The following is a 14,868-nucleotide window of genomic DNA, read 5'->3' on the forward strand; positions in this document are numbered from 1 at the left end:
CTTTTGCAATTTGCTACATTTGCAAAGTCCCACTCTGTGCAACGTGTGGCTCTAGTATTTTGTTTGTTTTTAATACCACCATGTGGTGTATTACCCGTGATATTGTTTTAAGTGTTTTTTGTAGTCATTAAATGACTTTTCCTGTGATATGGTTTTTATCGTCTTGTTTTGTTCTGTGATATTGTTTTTTGTTATATATTGTTTATTGTTTTAGTTTTGTTTTCTATGACATGATGTTTACATCGTATTCTGGAGCTATATAGCCCGTTTGGTGCTGATGCTCCTTAATGCATTTCATTTCATTTCAAAACATACACAAGGCCAATAAAGAAATTCTTGCTTACACTCAAAGAGGATTTTTAAACTTCAAGGTTATTTTGATTCAAGCAATTTAGTGTCGCTCTTGTCTTGGCCATACTCGCTTAACCAATTGTAATTTGCTCCAGCGAGAGCTACAGTTCGGCTACTGAAGACGGACAATGCCATCTTTGGAAACATAAGCCTACTCGTACATATCACATCCAAAGGACTAGACTATACGGTTTTACCATGCCAGTACCTCCAATTGCATCAATAACACATTGAACTATCTCGATATGTGGAGTATGATTTTATATCCATTCATTGTTTATCGTTGAAATCATTTTTAGAAGTACATGTACTGCAAGAAGTAAACCAAAACGGCTCTCAAAAATAACTAAAATAAAAATTTTTATATAAAAATACCCTTTAACAAAGACATTACAGTAACATCAGTTGGCATCCATGATAAAAATTTAAATCTCATTTTTTATTAAATATATTTGGCAAAGGCTTCTTCACTTTATATTTTCTCACAAAAGCAGCTACATCAAATTTTCTCTTACATCCTTGATAATTCATGTATCTTATTTTACCAAATATAGGTCTTTCTTTCCAACCTTGATCATGTATTCCACATATAGACCACATACAACCTACAAATACATACATATATTATATAGACCACATACAAATAGATAAATATATGATATAGACTACATACAACCTACAAATAGATAAATTTATTATATAGACCACATACAACCTACAAATAGATACATATATTATATAGATCACATACTACCTACAAATACATACATATATTATATAAACCACATACAAATAGATAAATATATGATATAGACTACATACAACCTACAAATAGATATATTATATAGACCACATATCAACCTACAAATAGATAGATATATTATATAGACCACATACAATCTACAAATAGATAAATATATTATGTAGACCACATACAACCTACAAATAGATAAATATATTATATAGACCACATACTACCTACAAATACATACATATATTATATAAACCACATACAAATAGATAGATATATTACATAGACCACATACAATCTACAAATAGATAAATATATAATATAGACCACATACAACCTACAAATAGATAAATATATTATATAAACCACATACAACCTTCAAATAGATAAATATATTATATAGACTACATACAACCTACAAATAGATAAATATATTATATAGACTACATACAATCTTCAAATAGATAAATATATTATATAGACTACATACAACCTTCAAATAGATAAATATATTATATAGACTACATACAACCTACAAATAGATAAATATATTATATAGACCACATACAACCTACAAATAGATAGATATATTACATAGACCACATACAATCTACAAATAGATAAATATATTATATAGACCACATACAACCTACAAATAGATAAATATATTATATAAACCACATACAACCTTCAAATAGATAAATATATTATATAGACTACATACAACCTACAAATAGATAAATATATTATATAGACTACATACAATCTTCAAATAGATAAATATATTATATAGACTACATACAACCTTCAAATAGATAAATATATTATATAGACTACATACAACCTACAAATAGATAAATATATTATATAGACTACATACAATCTTCAAATAGATAAATATATTATATAGACTACATACAACCTACAAATAGATAAATATATTATATAGACTACATACAACCTACAAATAGATAAATATATTATATAGACTACATACAATCTTCAAATAGATAGATATATTATATAGACTACATACAATCTTCAAATAGATAGATATATTATATAGACTACATACAACCTTCAAATAGATAAATATATTATATAGACTACATACAACCTACAAATAGATAAATATATTATATAGACTACATACAATCTTCAAATAGATAGATATATTATATAGACTACGTCATACAATCTTCAAATAGATAGATATATTATATAGACTACATACAATCTTCAAATAGATAAATATATTATATAGACTACAAACAATCTTCAAATAGATAGATATATTATATAGACTACGTCATACAATCTTCAAATAGATAGATATATTATATAGACTACATACAATCTTCAAATAGATAGATATATTATATAGACTACATACAATCTTCAAATAGATAGATATATTATATAGACTACATACAACCTACAAATAGATAAATATATTATATAGACTACATACAACCTACAAATAGATAAATATATTATATAGACTACATACAACCTACAAATAGATAAATATATTATATAGACTACATACAATCTTCAAATAGAATAGATCATATAGACTATACATATTACGTATCAAATTTTAGCAATATAAATATCAAAATTACATTAGCTCTTTGAAATGTTTGCCAATAGTATAGTGTTACGAGCTTCATATACATCCATTCCTAAAGGGGCTCTCACTCCGTAGCGATCACAGTTGTGAGTTTCTTACTAGTATTTAAGTCTACTTACCAACATAACCATTAGGGTCTCGACCATCCATAGAATATTTATCATTCAAATATATACTGTCTTTTAACGCTACTTCTGGATTCTCTGTCCATTCTAATATCTTCTTAGCCCAATACATCCTTAGAAACCCGTGCATTTTACCTTCTGTTACTAGCTGGTACTAAAATAAACATATATCAGATTCATTATATTCAAATTCAGTGACTTTATATCAAAATACCAAGATATTACAACTACTAAAGCAAAATTGTCATCAATTTTAACACAAACCCATTGGTTGAAATTAGGTAACTTGAGTTATCTAAAAAAAAAAAAAGACTGATAATTGACTTCAGTTTGAAATGAAAACATCAAGGGGGCATTTCTGGGTGGTACTTGTAATTGTGAATTTTAACAAACAGAACATAGTTTGATCTTCAGAAAACCAGCTAATATTTAATTCAACTAAACAGTTTAAAGATGGGTTTCCTTATTTTTTTAGTGTCAAATTAAGTAAACTTCTTCTTTAATTGGTGTTTCTAGTGATAATGAATTATCATGTATTCTTAATCATATCATTATGTTCTGATTGCATATAATTAAAAGTTTTAACCAGTCATAAAATGTCCATGTATGTACAGTCTAGATAAACAAAAGACTTTTTGACCTTTCTTGATCGGTCACTCATTGGAATTCTGCTGGTAATTCTCTTCTAATGTAGCTAATTATGAATTAGTTATGGGCATGTCAGAAAAACTGGTATTTTTCCAAGTATTAAGAACACCTCTACTTTCTATTCATATAAGTATTAGCATTTTCATTTTCATAAATGAATATAAGGGAACCCATCTTTAAAGAGTAGAATTATGGACCACAGACTACTTGTTTTCCTTCAGACAAATAAGAAAGAAAGAAAAGAAAAGAAACAACCATCCTTTAAAAGGATTATAACTTATGTTCACAATGGATCCTTTTTACCAGTTGATCCTTCGCCAAACCTCTTGGCATTTATCTTTCCAAGCTTATCTGTAGAATATTCAGACCCATTAACAACTGGTTTGAGTGGAATAATGAGGAAAGATGACTTATTCAAAGTCATCAGGATTTCACACCACAAACAACAACCATCTGTTCGACATAACCATACATTGACCTGATGTAATGTTTTCAACAGATTGCAGCTGAGATAGGGTCTACTGAACAGGAAGGAAAGGATGTGTGCTTGGACTGACTAACGGTCATGTTTCTAACACTATCTGTTCAACAGAACCCCTTATTTTGAAAGTATCGATATACACAAACCTGAGCAGCGTTCCAGAGATCATCGTGAGTAGATGATTCAGCTAATTGTTGTCTGGTGTAGAGATATTCACGCTTATCATTCCAGTGGTCTTTCAGAGTATTCCTAGCCCATTCATATGCACCTAGAATAGAAGAAATCAGCTAAGCCATGATATGCTAAAAATAGAACACATGCATGACTGTTACAAGTTGTTCATCATGTGTTACTCTAACCATCACTATGACATCTTGGCCGATCTCTCCTATAGATGGAAATGTAGAGAAATTCTACTTTAGAAATCAATGTCTATTATGTTTTAAGAAACATTTTGGAACTCATTTTTTTGTGGTTTAAATGGTAAATTCCAGCTTCACCTATTATTTTCATTTCAGTGTTCCTTATTCTTTTGTACTACTGACTGAGTGAACTCCAAGTTATGCAAATCTCAGATACTGGTTCATAGAGTCTTTTGTCAAAGCACAGCAAAAATTGTTTTGGATTTTTCTTTATTTTTGGAATATCAGCCTAAAAATAGTACAGGTATGGTCTAAAAATATGTTAAATGTTAATGATGATCGAAAATTATTGTTGAATTAAGGCAAGTCTCAAATCAGTTCTAAGTTCACAAAAAAAATAATACACAGTTGAAACTATCTAAATGACTTTATTCTCTGAAATGAGGATATTTCTACTTATGTTTAAAAATTTGTCATTTGTAATATATGCCTCTTTTTTGTTATTATGTACCTCTTATTCCTACAGATATTTCAAATATTATATATACAGAACAGATTGTAAATCAGAGTTCTAAGTTGGTCTACCTTCAATATTGTCATAGTTTTTATTATAAAAACAGAAGTTATCAGCTAGCTCTCTTCGTACTATCGCCTCTTCTAGAAATCCTTCCACACTTTCTTTATATTTACTCTTTACTTCTTTCACCATGATAATACTTCTCTGTACAGACACCTGACCTGTGTTATAAAATCAATATTCATTAAAGAAACAGATGCAAGTGTTTTTTACACAAAAAAAATTCTGATTCTGTAGTAATTCTTTACAAGACCAGTTGCAATGATAGATTAATTTTCAGACATTACTAATATAATTTCTTTCATTCTATTTCCTTATGCAATATTATTATTATACTTATGTAAGAAGCACTACAAATTTCCATCTTAACATACTAGACTTAACAATTGTGAACCCTGTGCCTGTTACCTTTTAACTCCCCTAATAACTAAGTACTGGATAAATAAGAGTATAGATAGATTCATCTATATGGACCCACCCAGTGTCATAATTATATAACTGATTCTCTCTTGAATCTGATAATTTAAAAATTGCATATTTCAACTGAGTAATTATCTAGTAAACTTCAGGACATAATTATCGAAAAATAATTATAAGCTTTAAGATATTATATGGATTATACAGGGATTCTGTTTATTAATGACACCAGGTTAGTCCATAGAGGACACCAGGTTAGTCCATTGAAGACACCAGGTTAGTCCATTGAAGACACCAGGTTAGTCCATAGAGGACACCAGGTTAGTCCATTGAAGACACCAGGTTAGTCCATTGAGGATTTCTAATTGGCCAAGTTTGAGAAGCTAAATTTTATGTGTATTCTGTGCAGGGGTAGTATTCCTTAAAGTAGTGCCTATCATGAGATTGAGAAACATATTATCTTACCAAAATGGAACCATGGTGAAAGATTACTGAGAACTTCTTTATCTGGTTTATTGCGTTCAGAGTTGAAATATTTAATTCTGTCTTTCAGGAAAGATTCCAGAGTTTCCAGTCCTCCGTTGGTCCCCGGTTTACACCAATCTGGTAGAGTGACTGTTCTGTCTACTTCCAAACTCTCAATAGCTGCCTTCCAATCTACTTTCTACAAATACATAACAATCCTAAAAGCACATTTAGGGGTAGATATCCACATTGTAATATAATACAATACAATGTTAATTGTTGAAACATTATGTACAATAAAACTCAGGAGTAGTATACCATCAAATTTAGCTCAATTATTTTAAAATATAACAGTCATTTCATTTTAATCAAGAGCCTGTTTCACAAAAACTTAATTTAGAGTGATTTTAGTATTCTAGTAATCCAATTGGTCAATAACTAAAACCAATTATAATTTCAGCTTTATAAGCCAATCACATTACTTGATTTATTAAAATCGTGTCTGTAATTCAGTAAATATTTTGTGGAACAGGCCTCTGGGTACATTGTATAGTAAGTTATGATATTATCATTTCATTGGAAGAACAAATATTACACCCTGGCTGGGGTCTTGTTCCCATAACTTCACCAAGATAAAATCAAGATTTGAAGAAATATAGTAATCTGATTAAATAATAAACTGAATTTAAAATAACTTTTAGTGATTGACCAATCAGATAGCTGGTAAGTTAAAATCAACTGAAGTTAAAGACTCCTGTGCCCACTTTGACATAAATTTAGATATGATATGTAATATTCTCCTGACTGGAACCACTTCTACCAGTTTTCGTTCAAATCTAGACTTTTTGATATGCATTTTGGATTACAAGTGATATATGATGTCACTGGATGAATGGCAATATCATCCCCATCTCAATTTGAATTTGAGGTTCACAAAATATTTATCTGAAAGTGGTTTGTGAAATATTCTCCTGGAAAAATTAGTCTATAACCACCAATTTTGAAATTTGTGTTGCTTGAATTTTTATCTGGTTGAAATTTGCAGTTTTTGTTAATAATTTGGTAAATGATGCAAAAATCAATTTAGAATCTCTTATTTAACTAGACTGTATGCACATTCAAGTCAAGCTCTAGTCTCTGACACCAAGACTTCCCATCCTTGGCAGGATAAAGTCTGGCATTTACAGTTTCTCTTGTTGAAATTCGTAGTTTTAAAAAGAAATTCTTAAATGTAATTATGAGTGCACATGGTGCAAAAACCTCTTTAGAAACCCTAAACTATATAATTTGTACATTCAAGTCAAGCTCTAGTCTCTTTATAATGATAAAGTTTGGGATTTACGGTTGAATTTTGTACCTTTTTTAAATTAGTAAGTTTCGTAAGTAATTTGGTAAATCACTAAATGTAAGTATGAGAACACATGCTGCAAAAAATGCACTTTTAAATCTTCTTATTTCTATATTTTTGGCAAATCAATTTAAAAAAACGTTTATTTTCGTTTTTTTTTTTAAATTTAACATGTGCCTTGATGTAGTTATGGTCCTATACCATACTATACAATATACACAACTTAAGCTAGAGTTATATTGAATAAAGTGTAAGTAGGTCAAGCTATAGAATATCTGTATATAGGCCTATTACAGTCTGACCTCCATTTTAAACTGGATGTAACCAGCCAGCCATTTCTAAGAATTACAGTTAGATATCCTAGAAACTGAAACAAGTTCAATATGAGGAAAATGCAGCTAATTCTTAGAAAGACCTCATACATTGTTTGACTGTTTGATTTCAACACATCTGATAACAAGGTTTCTATGAATGTGTTCTTATCAACAAAATCCATCGAATATAATACGTTTTATACCTGAATGTTTATTTCAACCAGGACATCTAAACTGTGTTTCAAATTGGATATAAAACTGAATTTGAATTGTCACTGAGAAGGGCTTTCTAACGGAAAAAACAGCCAAGGAGTGAATATTTAAGCTGCAAGTTAGTTAACAATATAAAGACCATCCAACCTAATCTTGACAGAGTTTTGCTACCAAGCAAGGAAAATAAAATGGCTACAGCTTCTATCAGTACCACACCAGAATGTTCTATCTGTTGTGAAAGTTTTAAGATCCCTAAAGTTTTGAAATGTGGTCATACATTCTGCTTGGACTGCATAATTAGATATATTGGTGATAAAACAGACAAATTCACCTGTCCGATTTGTGCACAAGATGTCAAGATTCCAGAAGGTGGTGCCAGGATGTTTACTACTAATTTTATAGCGCAGACAACACAACAAGTTGACAAGATAACACCAACTCTGCCATCTACAACAAACATTGCTGGTACCTCCACGCCACTAGAAACAAATGTCGCACTCCAACCAGTTTTACCAGCTCAACACCATTGTCCCTATCATGAGAAACCAGTTGACTACTATTGTGTAAGCTGCCACAGTCTGATATGTCATAAATGTTTTGTGAAACACCACCAGGGCCATGAATATTTAGATGTCGAATGTGAAACTTCCAAGGAGAAAGCCAAAGAATTTGTTTCATCTTCAGAGAAGTTAATTCAGAATAAAATCAAAGAGCTAGAAGAAACTCATACAAAATTGGTAGAAGCCAGTAGGAAACTTCAGAGTTATACTGAAGATGCCTGTCGAAGAATTACCAAACAAACAGAGAAAATTATAGCAGATATACAAACTAGCAGTCAGACAACTATGATAGAAATCAGAAATACATTTGAAGAATCAGAAGATAAATTGAATGGTGCTCGAGAGAATATCTTGGAACAAATGAAAAATGTTAAACTGGATCTAGAGTCAAATCTTCCATCTTCAACCGAAGACAGCTGCGTACAAATCTTATCTACACTTCCCAAAATAAAAGAACTGGAAAAACTGTGTGATGGTATGAAAGATGATACACCAGTCTTTTACAAGTATATGGCCTGGAAAGAACATGATTTTAACGTTAAGATAGATATGTTAGGTTTAACAGTTAACAAACAATATTACTTAAATAAACCAAATTGTTTTACATTTGATATGGATAAGATAGCCACAGACAAAAAGTATTACAGTAAAGATAAGTGGTTTAGTAATGGTATAATATGGAGTTGTTCAGCATGGAAATCTACAACGAATCAATCTTCTTTTACTTTTGCTTCTCACTTATGTATTAGTATTGAATTATTAAATGCTGATAATCCTGGACTGGAATTTTGTATTATTGATGGTCAACTCAGTTTGTTAAATATTAATGACAGTAAAACTTTAACAACATCCTGTAGTAACCATAAATTAGCTAGGGGATGTTCAAATTGGGCCTGGAAAAAAGCCATCGACTGGTATAAATTTGCTGGTAAAGACTCTGGCTTTATAACATTAAACAATCAGTTTGTTGTTCAGCTCAATATAAAACAGATCAGAGAAATTTCATCTAAATAAAGTTCTGTCAGCAAATTGTTAGTTCGAATTACCCTTTTATCTATATTCCAATAATATTTTGCCTTATTGTTGTGGGGATTTTTTTTAAAATAATGATATCTTTGATTACGTCTAGAATGTTTATGAATTACTTTGAAATTTTAGTCGATCGTGGATTTCATATCTCAGCCAATCGTAAATTATATGTCAAAAACAAAAAATGGTGAACTGCATCATCTTGAAAGGTATTGAAAAATTAAGGAGATAATTCAGTTTTGATACTTAGAAAAAAATAAACTTACAATTACCTGTAGAAATAAAACAAAGACTAAGTTATACTTTGTAAAAATAGTTATCTATGTATTTTAATCTCATGAATTTTCATACCACAAATTTAAAACATCACATTACATTACGTCTGTTCTTCTAAAGCACACAAAACCTCAGTATTTGTGAGTTTTAGAAATTTGGATATACATGTAAAGTAATATGATAATATGAAAATTCATGGCTTCCTATTTTTACAAATTTCATCTTAGTCTTAGTTTTATTTATAACCCCAAGAATATTTCTCCATGGACAATTCCACTAAGTTTGATGAACAATATTTGAAAGCATGCTAATCTTGCTAATTTTGAAATTAAATGTTAATTACTATGTTTGTGTTATATATAATAAATCATTGAAATATTTGACATTTTTATAAATAACTCTTATTATCAAGAACATGCTATCAAATAAAATCTTCATTGGGAGAGTTTTATTCCTACTTTTTGGGCTAATGAAGACGGGCAATGAAGACCATGCAGTGTGCAATGAAGGAAATTTTACCAGGAAAGTGGCATTAGCCTGCTCTTAAAGTCATGGGACCTTTAAACATCCACAATCTGTAGCACAGGGTGCCCCAAACAAATGACTAGGTGCCATGTCGGCCTCTCCAACCTACTTCACCGAGAGAAACTGGTTTAAAAAATTCCAAAGGTATTATATCGACCTATGCTGGGATTGAACCCTGGACCTTCGGGTTAGCGAGCAAGCGTATAGCTCACTTAACCTTCGTGGTTTCCAGCTGGAAATGGAGTTTCATTGAAGAGGAGGGCATGCCATCATTTAAAACTTAATTGAATTTCCTTTTAGTTTCTACTAATCTGAGGTTACAGGTCAAATTGAACATCATATTGTCATTACAACATAGCAAGCCAACAATAACTCTTCAAACTTCCTTTTTATTTCTATATTACATAAAGTTTTGGTCGTTTGATATTCAAATTGATCTGGAGTATTGGGGGGACAGTGTGACAAAAATAAAGACGTGAAAGGACTAGGTTGATGTCAGTATAATAAAACAAAGCAGAGAGAGATATACATAATGAGTGAAAACTAACCTGTGCTATATGTTTAGCTTTATATTTATGTTGAACAAGGGGAGGGAACTCTGTCAGGTAAGTTGATAGCTGGTTATTTATCTTATTTCTGATAGTTCGAGCTCCGTATTCACATTTTGGTGAAGCTTCCCAACAGGGAACTATATTATGGGCATCTACCTTGAATGTCATATTCAAAAACAATATAAGCAATATTGGCAACCAAAAATATTTCATCTTTTTAGAAATTTTATCACATTGTTCATACACAGAGACAATTCTAATAATAAACACAATTAATCTTAACTTGTATCAAATTGAGGTGGAATCAGTGACAGCATCCCCCCTCACCCCCCAAGAAAAATGGTTTGCGCTCCCAATTGTTTCATAATTTCATCAAATAACAGCCTCATAGGTTGAACCTTATAAATTTCCTAAATATGTAAATACCTGGCAGAATGGTACATCCTTAGATAGGTTGTTTTTAACATCTTCTACCCAGGACATTGGTGTTCGTAACGGGGAGAAATCAGTGACCACACTTCCCATCTTATTCTTACCCACAAACTCTGGCAATACATCTTTAGCGTAACCAATCAGAAGATGGAATGAAATGTCTAAGTTTCGACATTCCTGAAAAAAAATTCATTTTTTACTAATTTCAAATTTACATATTACATATGATCTGAAGCTTTGACAAAATCTTGTAAGATTAAAATCTGACCGTCTTTGAAAGACAGAATAGTGAGGGGTTTTGTTTTGATGGATAACAAATTATACAAGATACATTTAACTTGTTTAATCTCATTTAACAAAGGATACGAGTTAGATACATGATATTTAACTGTATTATTGTTCTTTCTTCTCCAATCTACCAACATAATCATTCAAATGAACAATCACCGATTGTATAACACAGGGGTTTTCAATCTTTTTCATTCTATTACCGCTTTCCTTGATCGATAGCATTACCTCCCTAAAAATCTTTACTATTATTTGATTTTATCTTAGAGTTTCCCTGCCATCTTTTTCGTGTCAGAGATTTTAGCCTGACTGAATACAACTTAAATTATAATCGTTCAAAAAGTTCATAATTACCCCATGGTTGAAAGCACCTGGTTATAACACACAGTGTATGTTGTGTAAAAGTGAAATGAGATTAACAATATTTAGGAGTCTAGATCCAAGTAGGAACTTTTCATTTCAAAGTTCTGATTAACATAGTAAAGTTTAGTAAAGTTTTAAGGATTAAAAACAGAATCTAAGATAAAAATTAACAGGTTGTACCAACCAATAATAAAGAAAAGGCTACATTATATCATTATTCATGTTTATGTGGTGCTACAAAATGCTACTTGAGTAACCATTAAGACAGTGTAGTGATGAAAACGTCCTGGTCATCTGCTGTTCATCAGACAAAAAAGAAACTTTACCTCTTCAACTTCTTCCAAGCCTTTCAACATGAATTCAAAATGGCGGATGGTGGCCTCTAGAAATTTGGGAACCAAGCAGAAACAGACATGTAGTGGAACCTCCATCTTTAATGCTAATCTTTGAGCATATAAAAATGCCCAGTTATCTGGAACACAAGAGCAAACATTAATCAAACACTTTTATTGAACATGTGAGCATGATAGCCTAACTCCACAGCACCTACATCGTGAACGAAAGTAAGCACCGACATGCTTTTTAATTTCAACTCTTGAATGTGTCGGTCTACAGTCCTTGACATGGTCAAGTTCCTTTCTGTGTCAATCCCTCAGACCTACATATATGATACTTGACAAACAGGGTGAAATATTGAAATACAACCTTGTCTGTAAAGGATTTCTAAGGTTAACAGGCAAGCACACTACCGACTGAGCTACCCTACTAGGACCTACCCTGCTTTCCTTATTATTCCAGCAACTCAATTTTTAAATCTATCCACAAATTCTTTGACAGATTTATAAAATAAACACTACTAAATAAAGTATTCTGTTATTTTATACATTACTAATAGCTATAATTATTGAAGCCTTGAAGATAATGTGCTACATTTGATTTATACACACAGTATCGAAGCCTTAATACTGGGGTATGTATCGTATCATAGCCTTTATATACTGGAGTAAGTATTGTATCATAGCCTTTATACTGGGGTAAGTATCGTATCATAGCCTTTATACTGCTGTATGTATCGTATCATAGCCTTTATACTGGGGTATGTATCATATATCAACCTTTATACTGAGGTATGTATCGTATCATGGCCTTTATACTGGGGTATGTATCGTATATTAGCCTTTATATACTGGAGTAAGTATTGTATCATAGCCTTTATACTGGGGTAAGTATCGTATCATAGCCTTTATACTGGGGTATGTATCGTATCATAGCCTTTATACTGGGGTATGTATCGTATCATAGCCTTTATACTGTGGTATGTATCGTATCATGGCCTTTATACTGGGGTATGTATCGTATATCAGCCTTTATATACTGGGGTATGTATCGTATCATAGCCTTTATATACTGGGGTAAGTATCATATCATAGCCTTTATACTGGGGTATGTATTGTATCATAGCCTTTATACTGGGGTATGTATCATATCATGGCCTTTATACTGGAGTATGTATCGTATATTAATCTTTATACTGAGGTATGTATCTTATCATAGCCTTTATACTGGGGTATGTATCATATCATAGCCTTTATACTGGGGTATGTATCGTATATTAACCTTTATACTGAGGTATGTATCTTATCATAGCCTTTATACTGGGGTATGTATCATATCATAGCCTTTATATACTGGGGTAAGTATCGTACCATAGCCTTTATACTGGGCTATGTATCGTATATTAACCTTTATACTGAGGTATGTATCTTATCATAGCCTTTATACTGTGTGTGATATGTATCAAATTGTAAAATACCATGCACTAAGTGTCATACTGAGGGAATTTATTTACCTTGTACTCTTTGATCACGTGACATCCAATATACAACTCCATCATTTTCATCTGGGGCATCGCTAGCTTGAGATAATACTCGAACACGTTTCTTATTGAATTTAAACTCTGTTACTGACTGACACACATTGGTTCGTTTGGCTGCAATACGACTGACAAAATCCCCATCAGTCTTCAATTTTTTACTTGGTGATGTTTCTGATGATTTTTCAGTAGTTGACACCTCTTCTAATTTTCTTTTCTTCGACGAAAAATCTGTTTCAGGACTTTTCTCTTTTGAATCTTTAGGCACATCTTCTGATTTTGTACCTTTTGAGGACTTTTTGGTTACTTTTTCTTTCGATTTTTTATCAGAGCCCATTTTAGAAATTTTAGAGTCCACAGAATACAGTCTATATTGAAAACTACAAATATTACTAACTATATACCTTTGTTTGGTTCTTACTTGACTTGCCTCAGATATAATTAGTAAATTTGACTGGTAAGGGATTATCCTACTTTTAATAACCTTTCTCCCAAATCTAAATAGACAATATATAAATTAATAAATGTGCTAAAAACAAAGCATGAATGTATTTATTTGGCTTAGAATGTATTTGCAATAGTGAAGTCCTAATCAGAACAAGTTTGGCTAGAATTACATGAACCCCAGACATCTGACGTGGAATCAAAATTGTTCAAATAACCTGCAAGATCCCATGAACATACACGGACCACTTGCCTTAGAAAATACCCGTGTGGACGAAATGTACCTCGATACCCTACTTTGAAACTTGCAGCATGGTTTTAGGTCGAAGTTGCTCTGTCAATCTAATACTGACCTAGTAAATGAAGATAACGAGATAAAACAAACTGTTTTAAACAACATCAACAACTTGTTAACTTTATAAAAGACAAATTGCACACTTTTTCATGTTATTCGATTGCTCCAGCCTTGCATAACTCCCGCTCGAAATATATGTCTGGTCAATCGAGTTATCGAAGTCTTGATTGTCATACAAACGGGAATGGTTAAGTAGTCTCGATCAATTTGAATTTTGTGTATACCAGTTCTAAAATTATGGATTATAGGGTAACGATGGTTGTTTTGGAACATCTTTTTTTCCATTTTTAATTAACTTGATATATGGTTGATATACTTCTTCATGTGAAATGTTCATTAGCTGCTAAGAAGTGTTTCGGCAAAATGTTGTTTGGATTTCGGGTTTGTTTTGTAGTTCTGATCGTTAGTATTTGGTTTATTTATTTTGCAATATTCAATGTAGATGTTCTTGAAATATATAGATACCCTAAAACATGTTTTGGTAAAT

At 31.4% G+C, this 14,868-nt stretch overlaps 1 protein-coding gene across 1 annotated transcript; it reads right to left on the minus strand.

Annotated features, from left to right (window-relative positions):
* Nucleotides 1-783: 783 nt before the first annotated feature.
* On the minus strand, nucleotides 784-13,919 carry LOTGIDRAFT_125833 (hypothetical protein; the record flags this gene model as incomplete). Its single annotated transcript, XM_009062480.1, has 9 exons — nucleotides 784-956; nucleotides 2,855-3,014; nucleotides 4,136-4,257; nucleotides 4,937-5,089; nucleotides 5,811-6,009; nucleotides 10,624-10,782; nucleotides 11,053-11,235; nucleotides 12,036-12,181; nucleotides 13,559-13,919. The coding sequence occupies 9 exons, from the start codon at nucleotides 13,917-13,919 to the stop codon at nucleotides 784-786; spliced, it is 1,656 nt and encodes a 551-aa protein (XP_009060728.1).
* Nucleotides 13,920-14,868: the final 949 nt, after the last annotated feature.

Source organism: Lottia gigantea, assembly GCF_000327385.1.
Source record: "Lottia gigantea unplaced genomic scaffold LOTGIsca_51, whole genome shotgun sequence".
NCBI classification, from domain to species: domain Eukaryota; kingdom Metazoa; phylum Mollusca; class Gastropoda; family Lottiidae; genus Lottia; species Lottia gigantea.